Here is a 19,675-nt window from a genome sequence, read left to right on the forward strand (position 1 = left end):
CAGAGCTTACAAGGCTGATAAACTATAGTATGCATTTTCCACTGGCCTCTAAATTGCTGTGAGTACTTTATACTGTAGCCTCAAAAACTGGTAAAAAGAAATTGCCTTTTAGTTGCACAGCTGTTGACCCATTAAATTTCAGTTTATAAGAGAATCTATATATTAGCATTTTTGCATCAACTGAAATTGCACTTGAGAAAATTGAAAATGCATGACATGATTAACATGTAAATAGACAGAAAATTTTAAACATTTTGACATCACTCCCTTTCCTAAGATTATTCAAGTACAAATCTGTGTTTAACCTTTCTGATAACTCAAACTGATATACAGTCATTGTGTGTATGTGGGGAGGGTGTATGACCTAGTTTTACTATGACCACTACAATCCTGTGAGGCAAGTTGGACTGAGAGAAAATGACTGATTCAAAGATAGGTGATTTCTTTTAAAGCTTATTAGCAATTTTCTAACATATTTCATGATGCAGACACAACTCCCATTAAAGTTAGTAGTATTTACTTTGGAGGGAATTATGCCTATGTAAACCAGTTTACAATCGTTTTTATTTTTGTATTTTATATAGATTTTCATGTGAGCTGTTTTGATTGTGGCAGCAATCAGAATATGTTTAATAAATAAATTTGTCTATCCTCAAAGTCAGTGTTTTTCAATTTCAGCAACTTTTAGGTTGTTTGAACTTCAACTCCCAGAATTCATGTGCTAAGCTCATAATATATACATTTCCTATATATAAATTTTAAAAAATTCATCATCAAGAAAGCCAATAATTAGGATTTTCTATAGCTTCAGCAGCACTTCATAAAAAGGCCTGACTTGAGACCCATCAATCACACCTATTTTGTAGGACATGCAAAATACCTTAAAAGATAAGTGGGAGCAAAATATTCAAGGTATTAAAGCAGCTTCTTCTTCTGAAAGGAACATGTTTCATTATTGTCTGTACATATTTGTATTTATTTTTGCTTTTCTGGCAGTTCCAGTGGAAGAGTCTGTACAATGCACATATGATAATGTTGTAGACATTTTTCAATCTGAAGAACATTAAGATATATAGATTTCAGCTCCCAGAATTCCTGAGCCCTGGGATAGATTGTTGATGAAACCTTGAAGTAGCTATTCCGAACCTTCTGAGGGAAAGAGGTTGCTTTAATCTTTCACAGCAGCACAGCAGCACTGTGAATATTCTGTAAAACCCTACCATCTAGGACTCTAACAGAGTATTTATTCATTTATTTAGTAATGCATTGATGCATATGTTAACAGCAATTATATAGAATGCCTAGGAAATCTATAGAATGCATAGGCAAAGAAATAGCAATATCAATAATATTTAGACTTTTATACCGCTTTTCAGTACTTTACAGCCCTTCTAAGTAGTTTACAGAGTCAGCATTGGCTCCTCATTTAACCCACCTCGGAAGGATGGAAGGCTGAGTTAACCTTGAGCCTGGTGAGATTTGAATTGCCAAATTGCAGTCAGCTGGCAGTCAGCAGAAGTAGCTTGCAGTACTGCATTCTAACCACTGCGCTACCGTGGCTCATACCTGTGTTATTTTAATATGCTATATACCATATTTATCGGCGTATAACACGCACTTTTCCCCCCTGAAAATAGGGGGCAAATGATGTATGCGTGTTATACGCCGATGTCCCGTTCCCAATAGTGCCTAGCGGCGGCGCAGCGTCATGACGCTGCGCCCGCCGCATATTAAAGGGAATGCGTGTTATACGCCTGTGCGTGTTATACGCCGATAAATACGGTACTTTTCCTATATAACACCCCTGCATTATGCAGAATGAGAAGAACTATTTAGACAAGGAATGAAAAGAGAATCATGAAAGGGTTAGGGTTAGAGTTAACTTTAGCCCTATCCCATTATTGAAAAGACATATACAAATATGAAAGAAGAAATGCAGAATAAAGTACAGAACTTTCTTATTGAAAAAAGAAAAACAAAAGACCAGTATTGATCTACTTGCTGCAATAAGGAAGGTTAGAATGCAATTTTAGCGGGAGTATTTTTTTATTTGTTGGTTTGCCTTCTGGCATTGCATAGACTTCCTAGGAAATGTGTGAAATATTTTGACACCCCATTTTTGGCATTCTATAGATTTTCCAGGTATTTATAAATGCCTAATTTCACACATTGATGATAACATATATACACGTCATCTGTATAATTTACAAATATAAACACAACAGAATACATTTCATTCCAGGAACCATACAACAACAACAATAAAGGAAAAGAAATGAAAGAAAAAAGAAAGAAAAAAATTCACATCATCCAAACTGGATCAGCGAGATAAAGGTCCAAACTAAAATGGGAGCTGAATATCAATACTTAAATTCAAAAGCTTGCCATAATAAAATTATTGTAACTTTCTTACACAAGAACCACAACAAAGAAGCCTGTGAATAAAAGTCTGTCTTTGGGGTCAGGAGGACCCAACATCTCTATAGTCCAACTCCCACTTTCCATGGGCATTTATCTGTGCCCTCAGGATCACCTAAAAGAGAACCCTTTCAGCAGTTCCAGGAAGGTTTCATATCCATTTGCACTTTGGTTCAGGTGATCTTGAGGCCCAGATGAACCTCTAAGAGGCTTCAATGACTCTCAGAGGGAGTGCTAATGACCAGATGACTGCAAGGAATGTAAATCCTTCCATTCCCCACCATTCAGACAGAACTGAAGAAGTTTCTTGGATAAGAAGCAAAATGTATTCAAGAAAAAACAAAGTCCAGTTTCTTTTTGAAAAAGTACCTTTGGGACTTTTGCACCTTCTGTGGAGCAAAGTCAATGAAGAAACCAGATTCACTTAACAACCACATTACTAACTTAACAGTGATTCACTTAAAGGAAGGTCATAAAATGTGGCAACATTCACAAAGTCTTACTTTGCAATAGAAATTTTGGGCTCAATTGTGGTCATAAGTCAAAGACTACCTGTACCAGTGAAGAAACCAGAAGTGAAGTTGGCAAAAATGAAGAACAAAGTTGACTGAGTTGAGATATATACATAATCTATAGTAGGAGGAGTGGCAAAGGTGGAAGTTTTCGTGGAGAGGGAGTGTCTGAGCCAGTGTGGCTTCTTGGTAACTGCCTAGACCAGGGACTTTAAACTTGACAGCTTTAAGACTTGTGGACTTCAACTCCCAGAATTCCTCCTCCAGTCATGTTAGCTCAGGAATTCTGGGAGTTGAAGTTTACAGGTCTTAAACATGCCAAGTTTGAAGGCCCTTGGCCTAGACAAATCCCCTCAACTTTCTTGCCAAGATTTCAGAAATGGATTGCCATTGCCTTCTTCCTAGGGCTGAGTGGAAATGACTAGCCCAGGGGCACTCATTCACACCAAAGGAGGAACTAGAATGCTTTAGAAAGTCTATATATGTTAAATAATGTTGCAAATGAAAGCAACTGTGCAATTTGAAGATTTTTGTAATTACACAAAAGGGTTTGGAACCTAATGCATAAAGCAAAGTAAAATTGACACAGCCTATGTAGCTTAAAACTGCACCCCAGTTCTTTGTGATTTGGCTGTTGAAACTATTACCACAAGTACAAACAACATAGTGGCTTAATACTGATACTATACTGTGGTATAATACGGGTTGGTATGTTTTGTTAGCTTAACCACTGTGATTTGTGGTTATTCAATAATTATTATTAAATAAGTAAGGCTTAATGAAAGCCACATTCTTTGATTTTTTTTGCCAGTCCAACCCTTCTGATGACTAAAGAATGCCTTAATTAGCAAAGTAAATATGGCGGCAAGGGAAGGCAAAATGAAATGTGATGGCATTAGGATTCTGGGCTTGTAACCAAGAAAGGCATACAAAATTATTGTTGCATATGCCGCTGTTGAGTCTTGCTGGTGCAAAATTGTTTCCATTCCTGCCTTTCAATTAAGTATTGCTGCCATTATATTTTAACAACTTGGTTGCTGTTTAGTGTGAGTTTATATCATAGCACAATGGGATTTTGATCATATCTGTGTTCAATCAGCAGGTTGACAAATTTGTATAAGTGTTACAAGCCAGCTAACAAGAAAGCTTTTGTAGAAGCCCAGGTGATTTGTCTTCTAGCACTTTGTAATTTCTGTCAATATTTCTTGCAGAGTGCTTCTTGCAAAATCTTCAGATAGATTTTTATTTAGAGCCACTGGACATGGTAGGGAAGAATCATGACTTTGCTGAGTTGCTTGTGATCTCTCCTCTATAGTAGGTCTTGTCCTGCTTGCTAGAAGGCATTCAAACTTTAACAATAATATTAAAGGATTTTAGTAGTGATACTGCAGCTCCTGAAATGTTTTTTGAAAAGTTTTCAAATGATGTCTTGGGATTTAATGGAAACAAACAAACGAAAACCCACAACCAAATAGGCTGTAGATAATTGAAAGCATAATTGTACAATGAGAGACAGAACAAGTATAGCTTGGTCACCTCGTAACTGAGTAAGCACCGAAATACAATGTTTTACCAATAAGAATTTATCTTCTTCTTTGGGAAAAATTCTAAAGCAAATTCTCTTTCATCAAACTTGAATGAGGATTGGCAGAAGAAAATATTTCTCCACTCAGCAGTGTGTGTTCTAAAGTCAGTGGGCTTTTTCCAGGGCAAAACTGCATTATTTTTGCTTCCTCGTTTTAGTTTTGAGTACTAACTGGTTTTTACTATATTCCCAAGTGCCTTTATATACCAGGTCGGAATTGAAGCAAAGATAGTTTTCTCTTTTAGCTCAACATTTGCAAAACAGATTCTAGAAGGTGGCTTAAAAAGGGCTTGCTTGCTTGCTGAATATCTGGCATGGACTCAAACAGCAAATCTGTGCTGGCAACCACATTAATTGAGAAGAGTAAGAAAATGATATTGCAGCTTTAATTAAAAGGGTTAACATTGTTTCAGTGGAAACAGTGGATAGGAGTATTTCTATTGAGATCCACCACAAACAAACAGATAGATGTTTTGGGGATTATTTTATATGCTAGAATAGAATTCTTTATTGGCTAAGTGTAAATGAACACCCAAGGAATTTGTCTTGGTGCATATGCTGTCAGTGTGCATAAAAGAAAAGATACATTCATCAAGAGTCAAGAATCATAAGTTACAACACTTATGTCCTACTACTTAAATAAGTGGATACTTCTACCCATTTCTAGTTTGCTGTCCTCTGGAATGCTCTCATAACAAAAGCTGTTAAAAATCAAAGGAAGGTTATTACAGCATCCTGTAGAAGGACTGTTATCTGTCATCTGACTTGTGTGAGCTGGAATATGAAAGAAAGCTTAAAAGACATACTGTGTTTCATCTGTGTTTTGTACTAATTACATGGCCATGATCAAAGTATGTAAAACTGAGCAAGAACTAAAAATGAAAGAGTTTAGCCTTTAACTCATTTTAATAAAGAAGCAACTGAACAGCATTCTGGGAAATTTCACAATCAGGATAATGTGAACTCAGCATATAAAATATATACATAATGGAGTTTTAAGGTATTCAGTTGACTGAATATACACACATAGCTTGATTGAGTCAGTTCTCTGGACTTGACAGTTTTTCAATCAAATCCTCTTGCCCTGTGAATTAAACTTCTGAAAACTATTTGTCAGTTTTAGCCTTCTTATCTGCCTTGAGCTTATTATCTGTAGATGAGTGCTTCATACCTCTGAGGTCAGCTTTTAATCAATGCCATTTAGATTACTGGAATGAACTGGCAACCATTTTTAAATGAACTGATAAAGATATGCTGTTTGATGTGATTTGGCTGGTTTTGCTTTAATATGGTTTGAGCCAACAATTTTTTTATTGATCATCAAAAAGGCAAGAGTAATTCCCCCTTTTCTTCTTTGTTTTACTGTTTTAGAAGAACCAACTCTAGTGAGCTCTACATAATTCAACATAAGTGGTTAATCCCAGTAACTGAGTAATAACACAAGCTTGCAAGCATGCTAACCAACCAGCATTACTTTTTTCCAATGTACCATACTAGCTATTATAATTTGTAAACATATTTCATGGCGTATTGTTTTATAGTAAATCCACTAATTGTGGGTTATTTAAGATTTAGCAAATTGTTTAGCAAATAATTTCTCTCCAGCATCATAATTTTAAGTTGCATGGTTTTTTGTTCGCTTTCTTTGATGGTCCAGTTTCCTTAGCCATATATTAAACTTGAAACCTTTGACTTGCACAACCATACCTTTGTTGACCATGATATCTGTGCACTTAATATGCACTATAGTTGTCATCCCTGTGAACTTCTGAACCTAGAAAGCTAAAGCCCAAAGTCTTTTCTGTAGCTGTTTACATTGAGTTACCTTGGATGGGGATATAATATTAACGTTTTTCAATAATGGATTTCTAAGCCAGCTTAGTATTCTCTTCTTACACTTTCCAGTCATCAAAAACAGTATCATCACTTTATACAAGATTGCTGATCTTTCTCCCAGGGGTTTTAATTCCGATTTCTATTTCTGCCAGATCAGCGCTTCTCAAATGTTTTTGTGCGTATATGTTAAATTGGTGATGGTATATAACTTTTGCTCATTCCTTTTCCAAGTAAATGAATCAAATGAATCATTTGAGTGATTGACCAATTAGGCACCATCAAGCTGATGTTGAATCTTAGTGACCACTTTAAATTTTTTATCTATCTGATTTTCTTGGTAAAATACATGATTTACTGTTGTCTACTCCAGTGCAGTATGAAATGATGTTTTAATTTTTGTGATTAAAATGTTCTTCTGCCTTCAGCATCTTCCTATATCCAATACAAATTCTTGTTTGGTTTAGCTGGGCAGTTGGGTTGACCTTTACACTTTAGGTGACTGCAGTGCACAGGGATTATATTCTGTTGGCATACAATCCCTACATTTTTCCTACTTCCCTCAAGGAAACATCCGTCACCCCGAAATGATGAGACAACACAAACAAATGGGGAAGAGAGGTTGAATCATTTAATTCCTTTATATCATTTTGCTGGTGATCCCACAAATTATTCAATAGGAAGATGAGGTAACCCAGTACATCTATATTTCTTAACAGCTATCTACAATTTGTTGTGGTCAGCACAGTCAAAAGCTTTTGTGCAATGAATAAATAAAAAAGATTTATTTACTCTTTTTTTGTGAAACTCTCTTGCACTTTTCATTATCTACCAGATATTAGCAATCTGTTCCCAGGCACTTTTTCTTCTTCTGAATACAGCTTGTATATTTGGCATCTCATTCCCTATGCCTATAATTCTCACTTATCAAACCTCAAATTTCTAGGTTCTATTATATCACATTACCTAAAATGGACACCTAATATCAAAAACATCATCAAAAAAGCACAACAAAGAATGTTCTTTCTGCACCAACTCAGAAAGCTCAAACTGCCCAAGGAGCTGCTGATACAGTTCTACAGAGGAATTATTGAGTCTATCATCTGCACCTCTATAACTGTCTGGTTTGGTTCTGCAACCCAACAGGACAGACACAGACTTCAGAAGATAATTAGGACTGCAGAAAAAACAATTACTACCCATCTGCCTTCAATTGAGGACCTGTATACTGCATGAGTCAAAAAGAGGGCTGTGAAAATATTTACAGACCCCTCACATCCCAGACATAAACTGTTTCAACTCCTTCCCTGAAGATGATGCTATAGAGCCCTGCACACCAGAACAACTAGACACAAGGACAGTTTTTCCCCAAAAGCCATTACTCTGCTAAACAAATAATTCCCTCAACACTGTTCAACTATTTACAAAGTCTGTGCTACTATTACTGTTAATCTTCTCATCACTCCTTATCTCCCATCCCCTCCCACTTGTGATTGTATGACTGTAACTTTGTTGCTTGTATTCTTACGATTTATATTGACTGTTTCCTAGTATGATTTGATTGCTTATTGTACCCTATACCCTCATTAAGTGTTGTACTTTATGATTCTTGACTCTTGATGAATGTATCTTTTATTTTATGTATACTGAGAGCATTAGCACCAAGATAAATTCCTTGTGTGTCTAATCACACTTGGCCAATAAAGAATTCAAGTTCTAATTCATTCAGCAACCATTTCAATTTACAATGATGTTGAAAAAATAACTATTCAGCCCTCATTTATGACTTCACAATTCCTTCAGTTACATGACTGCCATTGTATTCAGGAATCATACAATAGAGAAGACTGTACCTGAGTCTTCTCCCCCTACCTCTTGTACAGATTACAAGAGATGAAGCAGGCACACAGTGGGGATTACACATCAAAAAGCAATTATGTGAAGGGTGGGAAGCACAGGAGAAATTGCGTACAGAAATTGCTTGGTTCTCCCCACACTCAGAGCAGAAAGATTGGAGAGAAAGGATTTCAAGAGAGTAAATGGGACCACCATGGGAAATACTGTTTGTGTAGCACTCTTGTGAGGCCCACAAAATTACATGCTAAATTTGAGGGAGGGCAGAGCTGGCGTCACGGCGGTACAGCATGTGATCTTTAAGCTATAAGATCACTGCTGATATCCCTGTTGCAGGACGGTCCCAACAGACCTAAATCGTCCCGTAGAGATGGTGACTGAGGAGGGCACATTCTGTTGATCCCAGAGACATCGCAAAGTCCCTGGTAGATCCAGGAGAAGCCCCTTTTTCCCACAGCAGAGAGGCAGCCATTAAAGCTGCTGAAGCTGGGACAGCTCCGGAACAGAAGAAAGCTGGAAAGAAAGTGTGTCAGTTTGGTGAGATAATTTTCTACTTATTTTTTTCTGGAGAGTACAATTCTTAGAGGAGGCATGTTAATAGAGTAAGATAATTTAAAAGAAACTGTATGTTCTTTCTCTGTTACATTTTTATATTCACGAAAATGGGTAAATACATATGCCATTGTCAGTGCTTTCAGAAATGCAATATATGGGCTAGCTTTTCTTTTTTTAACCTGGGACTATTTCTGTTTATTTTCCTATTTTAAGAAACGTAACTGAGCATGCAGGAATTGTTAAAGAGATTGTTTTTCACTGCAGTTGGTAGTGCATGAGTGCTTAAGCCAGCCAATGTACTGTATGATATAAGCAAGTGGCCCTGAAGATAATATAGTATTCCAGGTGCTTTTAAGAAGCTATTAACCACTAGGGCATGTGATGTGTAACTATGATGTGAGAACTCATAGTTCTCTTTCTGGGTTATACTTATATGACTGTATGAGTGATGCTAGGTTGTTTTTCTGAATCAACATAATTACAGCAATTTTATATTTTAATCTCTTATGTAAAATTAGTACATCTATCATTGTTTGTAACACTGCATCACACAAGTGGAGTGCTAACTATATGTAACTTTGATGTCCAATCAACAAATATGGCCTCTTTGGATAGTGGTATGAGTGGCATATAAATTTAGTAAATAAAACAAATAAAACTGTACTATAGATGGTTTAGACTTGTGAAGTCATTCTGTATTAATTCAGAAAGACCCACTTGTATTTCACTAAGTAAATACATATTGAGCTCCCCCCACCTCCCCCCAAAAGCATAACACACAGTTCTATTATATGGTTCATTTTTAACTAGAGACAATACTTTTTAATAGAAACACTTTACAGAATCATAAAAATCTCTAGAAAAATTACAAAATTGAAAAACAGAAAGGAATGTTAGGAGATGTATGGCAGGGAAGAGCTAAAGAATATAGGAACCTGTACCAGACCTAAACAAAGAACTTAAATATTAAGGGAGCTGTAATTAAAATAAACGAGCTTTTTACTATTTCCACCAAATTTGTAGAATTTGAAGGAAGCATTTTTTTTTCTGGGTCTTTTTCTCGTACAACTTCTCATGGATGGCGTTTATTCTTAGCAATGGTGATAGAACACTCCTGAAGAAAAGAACCATGGAAAAAGAAATCTTCTTATATCAGGGATCTCCAAACTTGGCAACTTTGAGACTTGTGGACTTTTACTCCCAGAATTCCCCAGCCAGTCTTAAAATTGCCAAGTTTATATTGTCCTCCCTTGAAATGTAATGTAATGTAGGAAGCCAGGCAGAGGTGGTATTCAGCAGGTTCTGACCAGTTCTGGAGTAACAGAAATTTTAAGTAGTTTGGAGAACCAGCAAACACCACCGCTGACTGGCCCCGCCCCCATCTATTCTCTGTCTGCCAAGTCCCAGCTGATCGGCTGGGTCTTGGAGCTGGAAAGCAGGTTGGGGTGGGAGAGAATGGGATTTTGCAGTAACCTTCCCTCAGTATTGAGGTGGGAATGGAGATTTTGCAGTATTCTTCCCCTTTCACGCCCACCAAGCCATGCCCATATTACTGGTAGTTATTTTTTTAATCCCACCACTGAAGCCAGGGAGATTGGAGATCACTGGCAGTTGATAATGCACCCTTCTTTCCCCTTTTCTCTCTCATATTAGGCTAGTAGTAGAATAATGTTCGTATTTGAAATTATCATTCATTCATTCATTCATTTATTCATTCATTCAAACTTGTATGCTATCCATGTTGCCAAAGGCAACTCTAGGTGGCAAATATCTTTCAAAACAATTCAGGAATGTATTGGAACTGCTGTGAATAGTTACTATACCTTTCTGGCAATTATTAAAGCTGTTCAATTTTGTCAGACTTCTATCAGAGTCTGAAAAGAATTTTTAATCTTCTATATTAAGAATACTTTGAAAATGTCTTCTTAAGCAAGTTTAGAATACAACAAGGGTATAAGGTTACAGCCCTGCATTTCTTTTAAAATTATATCTATCCACTCATCCCAAATTGTCCCTCATAAAGATGCCGAGGATACAACTTTGATGTCTGGAAACAAGAAAGATGTTTTTGATCTCTCCCTGGAGGTGAAAAAGAGATTATGTATAGAAGCCTTGATAACAAAACAATCCCCACCCCAAGATTCCATCTACAAATGGAGCAAATGCTATGCAAATAGACAGGGAAAATGTTGACAGACATAATCTTCCTTGTCTCAGAAATTCACAGTTTTAGACAGGAAATAGAGACATTTGTTACTTGAAAGAAGAAATTACGGCACACCCAGGCAAAATATTAAAGTGCAGAGACATAATTATGAACAAAAATATATATTGTCAGGACCATTATTGTAGTTGTAACATGTCTGTGAGAGCTGGACAATTAGAAAGGGTTAACAAACAGAAATGATGATTTTGAACTATGGTGTTTGAGTACGTTGCTGAGCTGCAAGAAGAACAAATGAACTGCAATGACCTTGAGCTGCAAGAAGAACAAAAAATTCAATAGAAGATGAAGTAGAATAAAACTTCTCATTAGACACACCAATAATAAAACTAAATAAAATACAGGTAAATCCTCAACTTGTAACGGTTCATTTAGTCGCCATTTGAAGTTACAACGGCACTGAAAAAAAGTGACTTATGACCATTTTTCATACTTACAACCATTGAAATATCCTAATGGTCATGTGATTTACATTGCAGGGTCATGTGAACGTCTCATGTGACCTTCTGACAAGCAAAATCAATGGGGAAGCCAGATTCACTTAACAACCGTGTTACTAATTTGACACCTGCAGTGATTTACTTAACAAATGTGACAAGAATAGTTGTAAAATGGGACAAAGTTCATTTAACAACCTTCTCACTTAGCAACATAAATTCTGGGCTCAGTTATGGTCATAAGTCGACATATACCTATGTATATACCAAGAGGCAATAGAGCAGACCTTGATTTGTCTAAAAATCAAAGCAATTGAAAAAATGCCAATATGAGCTAAGAAGGTTAGCTATTATCACTATTGAGGCATGAAAGTTGGAAATGATTGAAAACCAAACACTATCTGCCTAATTTAAAAAAAACAAGGAAAACAGAAATGAACTGTCTGGATAATTAGAAAAAGTGCATTCAACATAGGGGGAGTAGTTGCCTTCTTTAACCATGTAGAACGAAGGTCATGTGAAGAGGTTTTTATATAAATTTCTCTGATTGATCCCTCTGTACTACAAACACACTGTCTCATACAGTACAAACACAAAGATAGAGACACACAACCCAAACATCACCTATTAAATTGAATTGCCTGTCTAGCTAAATTTCTTGAAAAGGCAGATAATCACCTGGACATATGAACAGAATCATGAACAATGCCAACTATGAGTACAGCCTGCATGCTGTAAATCAGAAATCTCATATTTTCTATTTTCACAAAAGATTGAAAAGAAACAGGTATTTTATCTTGAAGGAATGATTTGGATTAGGAATAGGAAACAATTCTCTTTGTTATTAATGAATGGCTGTGATTTACTTTTTTTTAATGTTTGAGTAAGATCAACTTTCCAGCTGTCATGGGATATAAGAACAGTGTGAAACAAAGAAAGTAAGTCTCAGTGGGAAGTTATGTAAGCAAAAACCACTTATTGCCTCTTGTCAACAAATCAATTCATAAAACGTAAGGTCATTTAAACTGATGAAACGTGATATTTCATCTATCAAACTATTGTGATTTCCATCTTGTCCCTTGCCTAACATTAATTCAGAGGAAAAATATATTCTGTAATGCTAGGCTAGTCTATACTCTATGGAGAATGCTAATATATGGAGAATGTGTTAGGTATGCAAGTAGATGTGTTCCCTCCTGTGAGAATTCCATGCAAAGTTGCACTGAAAGTTAAAGTAAATTCAGTAAAAGGAAGATATTCTTAGTGCTTGTATTTATTGGGAGATAGATACATTATGTATATCAGCATTCTTCCCACTTTATCAATATCGATATCATAAATCTGGAGAAGGCATAAGAGAGAATGGTTCCTTTCATACAACAGAGTTGTAGTGTGAAAGGAAATTTACCATTTTGAGTAATTTTTCTGCCACCAGCATTTATGCCTTTTGAGGAAATGTATTGATTGGAAAAAGTGCAAGCAGATTTCTGATTGTTGGCTTTTTTTCTCTCACCACAGCTTCCTCCTCCTACACTGTCTACTTCTAGTGTGTTTCTGTATGGAGATCCTTTCAGTTCAAATGCTAATTTGTTTACCTTATTCCCCAGTGCTGTAGCTGAAGTTCCTTATGCAGGAGGAAAGTCTGTTATTTCAGCTTTATTTCTGGAGAATGAGTCATCTAAGTTAGCCATCATGGACCTTGGTATAGGCTTGTGATTGCGATTGTGACTCATTTATTCATCAGATTGCTGGTAAAATAAACCTCGTCTAGATGAACAATAATTATGTCAAAGTAATCTCCAAGGATGTCCATCTATTATTGTGAATTCTTTGGTATATTAGCTCATTTTGATGATTTTAGAAAAATGTTTTAATTAGTAGTTGTAAAAAAGAAGTGTGGTTTCTAGCACATACTGTCATTTGCAACCTCTATGACTAACCTCCAAGGGATCAGATGTAATACCTTTAAAGCATTGTTTTATTTGTTTTCATTTGTGCTAAAAACATAACTGGACATAATTAATCTTTAAGTAACATCATTTTGGAGGGTTTTGTGGTATATGTATGTTAATTAATATTTGCTAGGTACATTTAAACAACTAATATGTATAAGATATGTATTGATTATGTACCATCAAGTCATCGCTGACTCTTAATACCAATACATTTTTTTCTGTGACAATCTGTCCCTAAAAACATACTTAATTTTTATAATATTCTGATCTACTCCATTTATTAAGATCTCAACTTACATTATAATTAAACTTCTTCAAAAACTCTTTAGACTCTTTTTATGCTGAAGAAAACAAAGGGACCAAGTCATCCATTTAATTTAAAAATAACAAGTTTGTCAGAATTTTATGAAGGACAGATTTATTTAGCAAAAAAATAATAATTTCAGAGTAAATGTTTTCATCCTCATAAATTAGCTTTGACTAAACCAAACAACTCCAGTGTCAACCAACTTTACAAATTGAGCTGAAATCTAAATTTCCAATTATTTAATTTATTTTTTCCCCCAGAAAGATAAAATCCATTTCAAATTATTTGCAGTCAGCAAATAATCACTTAGAATACAGAAAATACCAAAGTAGCTGTAGTGATATATAGGGAAGACCTTGGGAGATGGAGTGAACAGATGGTGCTTAGGAAGTAGTCAGGTAATAGATCGCATACCCGCAGCTGCATTGTGGGCTGAGCAAACGGCTCAGAAGGGGCCCTCCCTAAGTTTTCTGGCAGTAAAAGTGATAGCGAGAGAATTATACACTTGCCAGGTTCTGTTAATGTAGCTTTACAATAAAGTAGAATTAGTTTTCCTAATTGGTCTACCTGGTTGGACTGACATCAACACTGGCAAGGCAAGCTATATTATTGCATTAATAATACAATAATGTAATGATATAACACAACCCAATAATGTAATGTAATATATTATATTATCATATTTATTGAATTATTATATTTGTTATGTTATAATCTTGCAATATGTAATATTGAACAAAAAAACAAAACAGCTGGGTGACTTTGGGCCAGTCATTCAGTTTCAGCCCAACTTACTTCACAGGGTTGCTGTGATGGGGAAAACCAGAGGAGTTTTAGGTATGTTCACTGCCTTGACATTAAAAAAACTGACCAGAAGTTTGCATAACCTCCCTTTCTGCCCTGTCTCCTCATCTTACTCCCTTTTCAAATTGTACATTAATTGAGCCATCTGAGGAAGGTGTTTTTCTCTTTAAAATAAAAATAAAACTTCATTACATTTCAGAAAAGCATAAAATACAAAGAGCAAAGAAAAAAAATTAAAAGAAAAGTTGGAAAGGGTAGGTAAAGAAAAAGCAAAATTGGGAAATACAGACAAAAAGCTATAGAGAAAGTAACTTCCAATTTTCTTCAGTACAGATAAAAAACCTGAGTCAATTCCCCTTTGAACTAGAATAAGCTATAACAAACAGTACTTCTACCATAAGCAGTCTAGTCACCAAAATCCAAGATTAAAATTTCATTTCTTTAAGTTTCAAGCAAATATAAATAAATTCTAAGAGTGGTTTCCAAGTAGAAACGAAGTTAGATAAAGTCTTTTCTTTAATCAAAGCAGTTAGTTTCACCATCTGCTCCAACTCTGTTAATTTTACTACCCATTCTTCCAATGTTAGTATGTATGAGTCCTTCCATCTCAAAGCATAGAGGAAAGTCACATTCTATATATCAGAAGAATCATGCTGCTGTTGTCAGGAAGGTGTTCTGACCAAGGCTTCCTGAGACCGTAATTAAGCACACGCTTAGTCCAAACAATTCTCTTTTTATTTCAATGCTGGGAATTATGTTCATTCCCAGCCCGTAATGAGTCCCAAATAGTCTCTCAAGATAAGCACCCACCTTTATCTCCTTTGAATGAAGTACCAAGTCCACATAGAGCTTCAAGGTTTAATTCGAACAGAGTGAATGATGTTGCTTCCTGCAAAGGTTCCTGTCCCTTTGCACTTTATATCTTATGGGAGGGACAATCACCTCCAAGCCTTATTCCCAAGTTGCCCCCTTTGTCTTAACTGCTCTTGCCTTCTGGCAGCTCTGCGCACACATGTATTGGGAACAGGCTTCCCTTGTTCCTCTTCCTTACTGCTGCCAGATTCTGGAGGCTCCAAAGTCAGCATATAACTCGCAGATGGCCCTGGTCCCACCTCTTTATCGGAAGCAGGACCTTTATCTGAGTCCTCCCCAGACTCCTGGACTGGCCCATGTACTTCCCCACTGTCCTATTCTGCTGCCATCTCTGTAGGCTGCTGGGCCACGTACCACAACAGAAAATCTTTGTCTTTTAATAAGATTTGTTAACCAACAAAGGTGCTATGAGTTTCCCTCTGATTTTTGTTTTTGTTTTGCAGGATTCTGACCAAACCTGTTATTCATGTGTTTTAAAAATTAAAGCCTGCAAGATTAAAAGGGCTTGAGTGTTTTAAATTAAATTTCTTCCAAAATATGGGTTGTAGCCATAATTTGATCTGGAAGGAGGACTTGGATTAAAATGAAAAAAAAAAGTTAGATCCATTAACAATTATTGAACCTATGAAGTATTGTATCGCAATACCACAAGTAATGCTTGAAAAGTTGTTTGTGCCTGCAATCCCAGTTGTAGCAAAACAGGTTTGTTTGTTTTGCCAAAATGTTGGGAAATTACCCAGATATTATCATGAAAGTTTCCTTAAGCTTTTATGACCGTTTCTGCAAGCCAAACCAGGCTACTTTTCTATAGTTGGGACCCACATTCTGCCTTCCTTGTTTTGGTGCCCTGGACTAGAGGCACAATCAATGAAATTGCATCTTACAAGTTGAGTGGTGTGGAAATTAGATTTCCCCACCTTCCTTGTTTTCACAAGCCTTTAGCGTTATTCAATGTTATTTTATTGTTTTAAATTCCAAGTGTAAAGCCTAAAACATTGACATTACCCTTAAAACTGGAAAGCATGCGGTTGATTCTTAGTACTCTGTTGCTAAATTTCAGAGCTTGGTTGAAGGAGGCTCCGGAGAACAACTCTCAGACTCTGTACTGAGCTTAGTACAGTATATCTGCTTAATGTAAGCAAATATATTCTACAGTAAATTCTCCAGCACTGCCAAAATGTATGAAAAGATAAACGGAGAATATTTGTAGTTCAGGTTGAAATGAGGGGTGCTTGGTGCTCTCTGAGGTGCTCTGACGATGTTGCTAGTTTGGGTAATGAAACCTCTGCAAGAAAACAACCAAGCAAGGACCTCTCAGTATGAAAAGAATCAGGTTCCTCTTTTTTTCTTTTTCATATATATTTTGTTTTAAAAAACTAAAAATATAAGGATTTACATGTAATGATGGAATTTTGAACAATTTCACAGCAGAGATTTATTCAAATAATCTTTGTTATTGTAGGCATCAGAAGAAACACTGTACCATCAAAATGAAGAAGAAATGATTCTCCAAGGAACAGACCAGTATCGTGTTAGGAGGTTGTCCTGTCGTAACCTCCAGCTTCCTCCTTTGGCATTTAGACAACTGGAGCAGGTAGACTGGGAGAAAAAGACTGATCCAGAGATGCCGCAGAGGCCCACCAACCTTCCACTGAGAGCTCTCCCTCTAATTGCTATTACTGCTGCTGACACCGTCAGGTAAGCATGGACACCTATTTCTTTGTCATGCGTCTGTTGGAATCTGACTCAGAGGAGGAAGCTGAACAGGTGATAGGGAGTGCGAGTGTGGCTCTGCCAGCTGTGGAAGAAATTAGGGAAGGGCAAAGTCCAGCTGGGCAGAGCAGGGGAGACATAGAGCAAGGGAGGAGAGGGAATTCAGAGGAAGACCCTGCCCCCCCCTTCATCTTAGGGCACGCAGGGAGGAACAAAGAAGAGAACAATGTGGGTTGCATGGCTTACGTGGAGGAAAGGGCCCTGATTCCCTTCATTAGCTGCAGCTGGGAACACAGTGTATAAAAAAGGGAAGCTATGCGCAGCAAGCTGTTGGGAGGAAACATGAATTTATCGTGTATCATCGTGGCTTATCTATGTTCCTGGCGTCTTCCCAACTGTGTGAGTTTTGCCGTGCTTTCAAATCTGAAATTCCTTCTCCTGCCCTGTCAAGCTAATTACTTCAGTTTGGCTTGTTTGGATTTTAAGTTACAGTTTGTGTGTACCTTGTTTTGGACTGAATTTTCTATAGTTAAAGGCTGTTCCTGGGAGAGTTTTTCTCCAGCTGAAGGTAACCTGGACATTGGGGGCAAAGTTGGAGATAATAAAGGGACTCTCATTGCTTATTTGACTGTGTTGCCTTTGTGCCATGCCCCAGGTCATCACATTCCTGTTCCTTATGATGGCTGAGGCACAGTGTTTCAACAGCTAGGTTTCTGGTTGCGTGTGATAAAAAACTTTTGACTCTTAATCATGGAGTAAATTAAGACAGCTTGTCTCTAATAAAAGGCATCTTTAAAATACCGTAGGCTAATGTAACAGCGGTCTTAAACAGTAATTCCGACAAGAGGGGCAGTAAAAAGAAGCAAAAGATGTAGGGTTTTAAAGAAATCAAAACAAAACACCCTTGTTTATGCTACAGTTCTCTAGTTAATTCCAAGAACAAACTATAAGAATAAACTGAGGGAAACTATTTCTTTGCCTTCCCTCTGCACCAATGCTTGATGGTATCGTATAAAGTAAAAGCATGTGATCCCCAAATTTTATTGAATTCTTAATTCCAAATGTCCTTGGCTAATACAGTCATTTGGAACAAACACATTCAGTAGTTTTGAAAGCCATGTGCTCCATTTTTTTAGAACTGTGCCATTCAGAATGCTTAAATGCTCTTTCCCTATCAAAATTAAGTCAGTTATATCCATGATTGTTAAATCATCACGTCAGATTGGCACATAATGTGCTTCTTGGGAGTGACAGAGTAATATCTATATGATAACTGTGTGGCTGGGATTGCTATAGATAAGAGGAACATTGCAGAGAGAGAGAGAGAGAGAGAGAGAGAGAAAGAGGGTGGGGGAGTGGAGGGAGGGAGAGAAGGAGGGAGAGAGAGAGAGAGAGAGAGAGAGAGAAAATAAGGACCAAGATTATCCATCATAGGGAGAAGTGCCATATACATTCTTATGTACTGCTGAAGTTAGCCTAATATCACATAGCCTGTGAAAAGCATATGATTGGGCAGATGCTGGGTAGCTGGTGAAACCAGTGGGAATGACCCATTTCTCCATGCCTGCCCACAGGACTGGTTTTGATTCCTATTGTTGAATTGATCTGATGAATAGGAATTTTTATAGCTGTGGCCAAGACAGAGTGCCACGTCCTCTTTTTGTTAAGATCAATACCCCTTCTTGATGGTGTGGGAGAAAAAGGAAGCGTCAGCACACAATATTAAATGTATCTAACCTACTTGAGAATTCCTAAAACCAAGTCACAGACAAAGAAGTTTAACTATGAAAATATACATCCAACAAGTTTGGCTTCGCGAATTTACATACATGATCACTCCAGCCAGTGAGTAGAATTAGCAAAATGCCGAAAAAACATCCTAGATTAATGCAAGAAATTTTTTTGCATACAACTGATGAGTGAATAGAAAGTAGTATCTCATTTTGAAGAAGGGAATGCACTGCACATATAAAATTAGATCGTTCCTCCAAGGAAGTCAAGAGAGCATACAATTAAAAGGGGATATGCTGATTATCACAGATGTGTTGGGAGAGGTGACGCATGCAAAGATTCTCACAGCATGCAGATATTTGCCACACGTCACAGAAAATGTCTCTGTCCATCTTTCTGCAAAACATAAATTGTGTGTTTAGTCACTGTGCTTAATTTAGTTTTGATTTTTTTTGAAAGTACATTTATATCTGAAGTCAGAAAATAATCTACAGTACATATATGCTATAATATATTGATGCTAGGCTGAAATGGAGAAGAACCATCACTGTCACATTTATAACTTTTTTTTTAAAAAAGCAGCTGAACAAGAATGTAACTTACTGTCTTAGTGTCATGGAGGGGCAGTGTTTGGATGGGGAGAAAGAACCTCAGACTTAATTGAATGCCATTTGTCCAAAACATAGAACCATTCTATTGGTTTGAACTGTAACTAGGGACGGGCTCATCTTTCCCCTAAAGAACTGATTCATAAACTGGGGTCCTTCTGGATTTTTCAACTCTTGTTGCCTTTGAAAATAATTTGGATCCTTTGATTGGTGCAAAATGCAATGATTAGGCTGCAAGTTGCTGCTATGTGAGTATTGCACCTATG

At 36.8% G+C, this 19,675-nt stretch overlaps 1 protein-coding gene across 5 annotated transcripts in view; it reads left to right on the forward strand.

Annotated features, from left to right (window-relative positions):
• The window catches only part of PDE4D (phosphodiesterase 4D), a 697,708-nt gene that overhangs the window by 175,440 nt on the left and 502,593 nt on the right, over positions 1-19,675 (forward strand). For all 5 annotated transcript variants that reach the window (XM_087927250.1, XM_087927253.1, XM_087927251.1 and 2 more), the window contains exon 3: positions 16,820-17,055. In XM_087927250.1, the coding sequence (XP_087783376.1) occupies positions 16,820-17,055 (236 nt within the window). The remainder of the gene's footprint in view (positions 1-16,819; positions 17,056-19,675) is intronic.

Source organism: Pseudonaja textilis, chromosome 2, assembly GCF_049901715.1.
Source record: "Pseudonaja textilis isolate UNSWEBS1 chromosome 2, rPseTex1.2, whole genome shotgun sequence".
Classification (NCBI taxonomy): domain Eukaryota; kingdom Metazoa; phylum Chordata; class Lepidosauria; order Squamata; family Elapidae; genus Pseudonaja; species Pseudonaja textilis.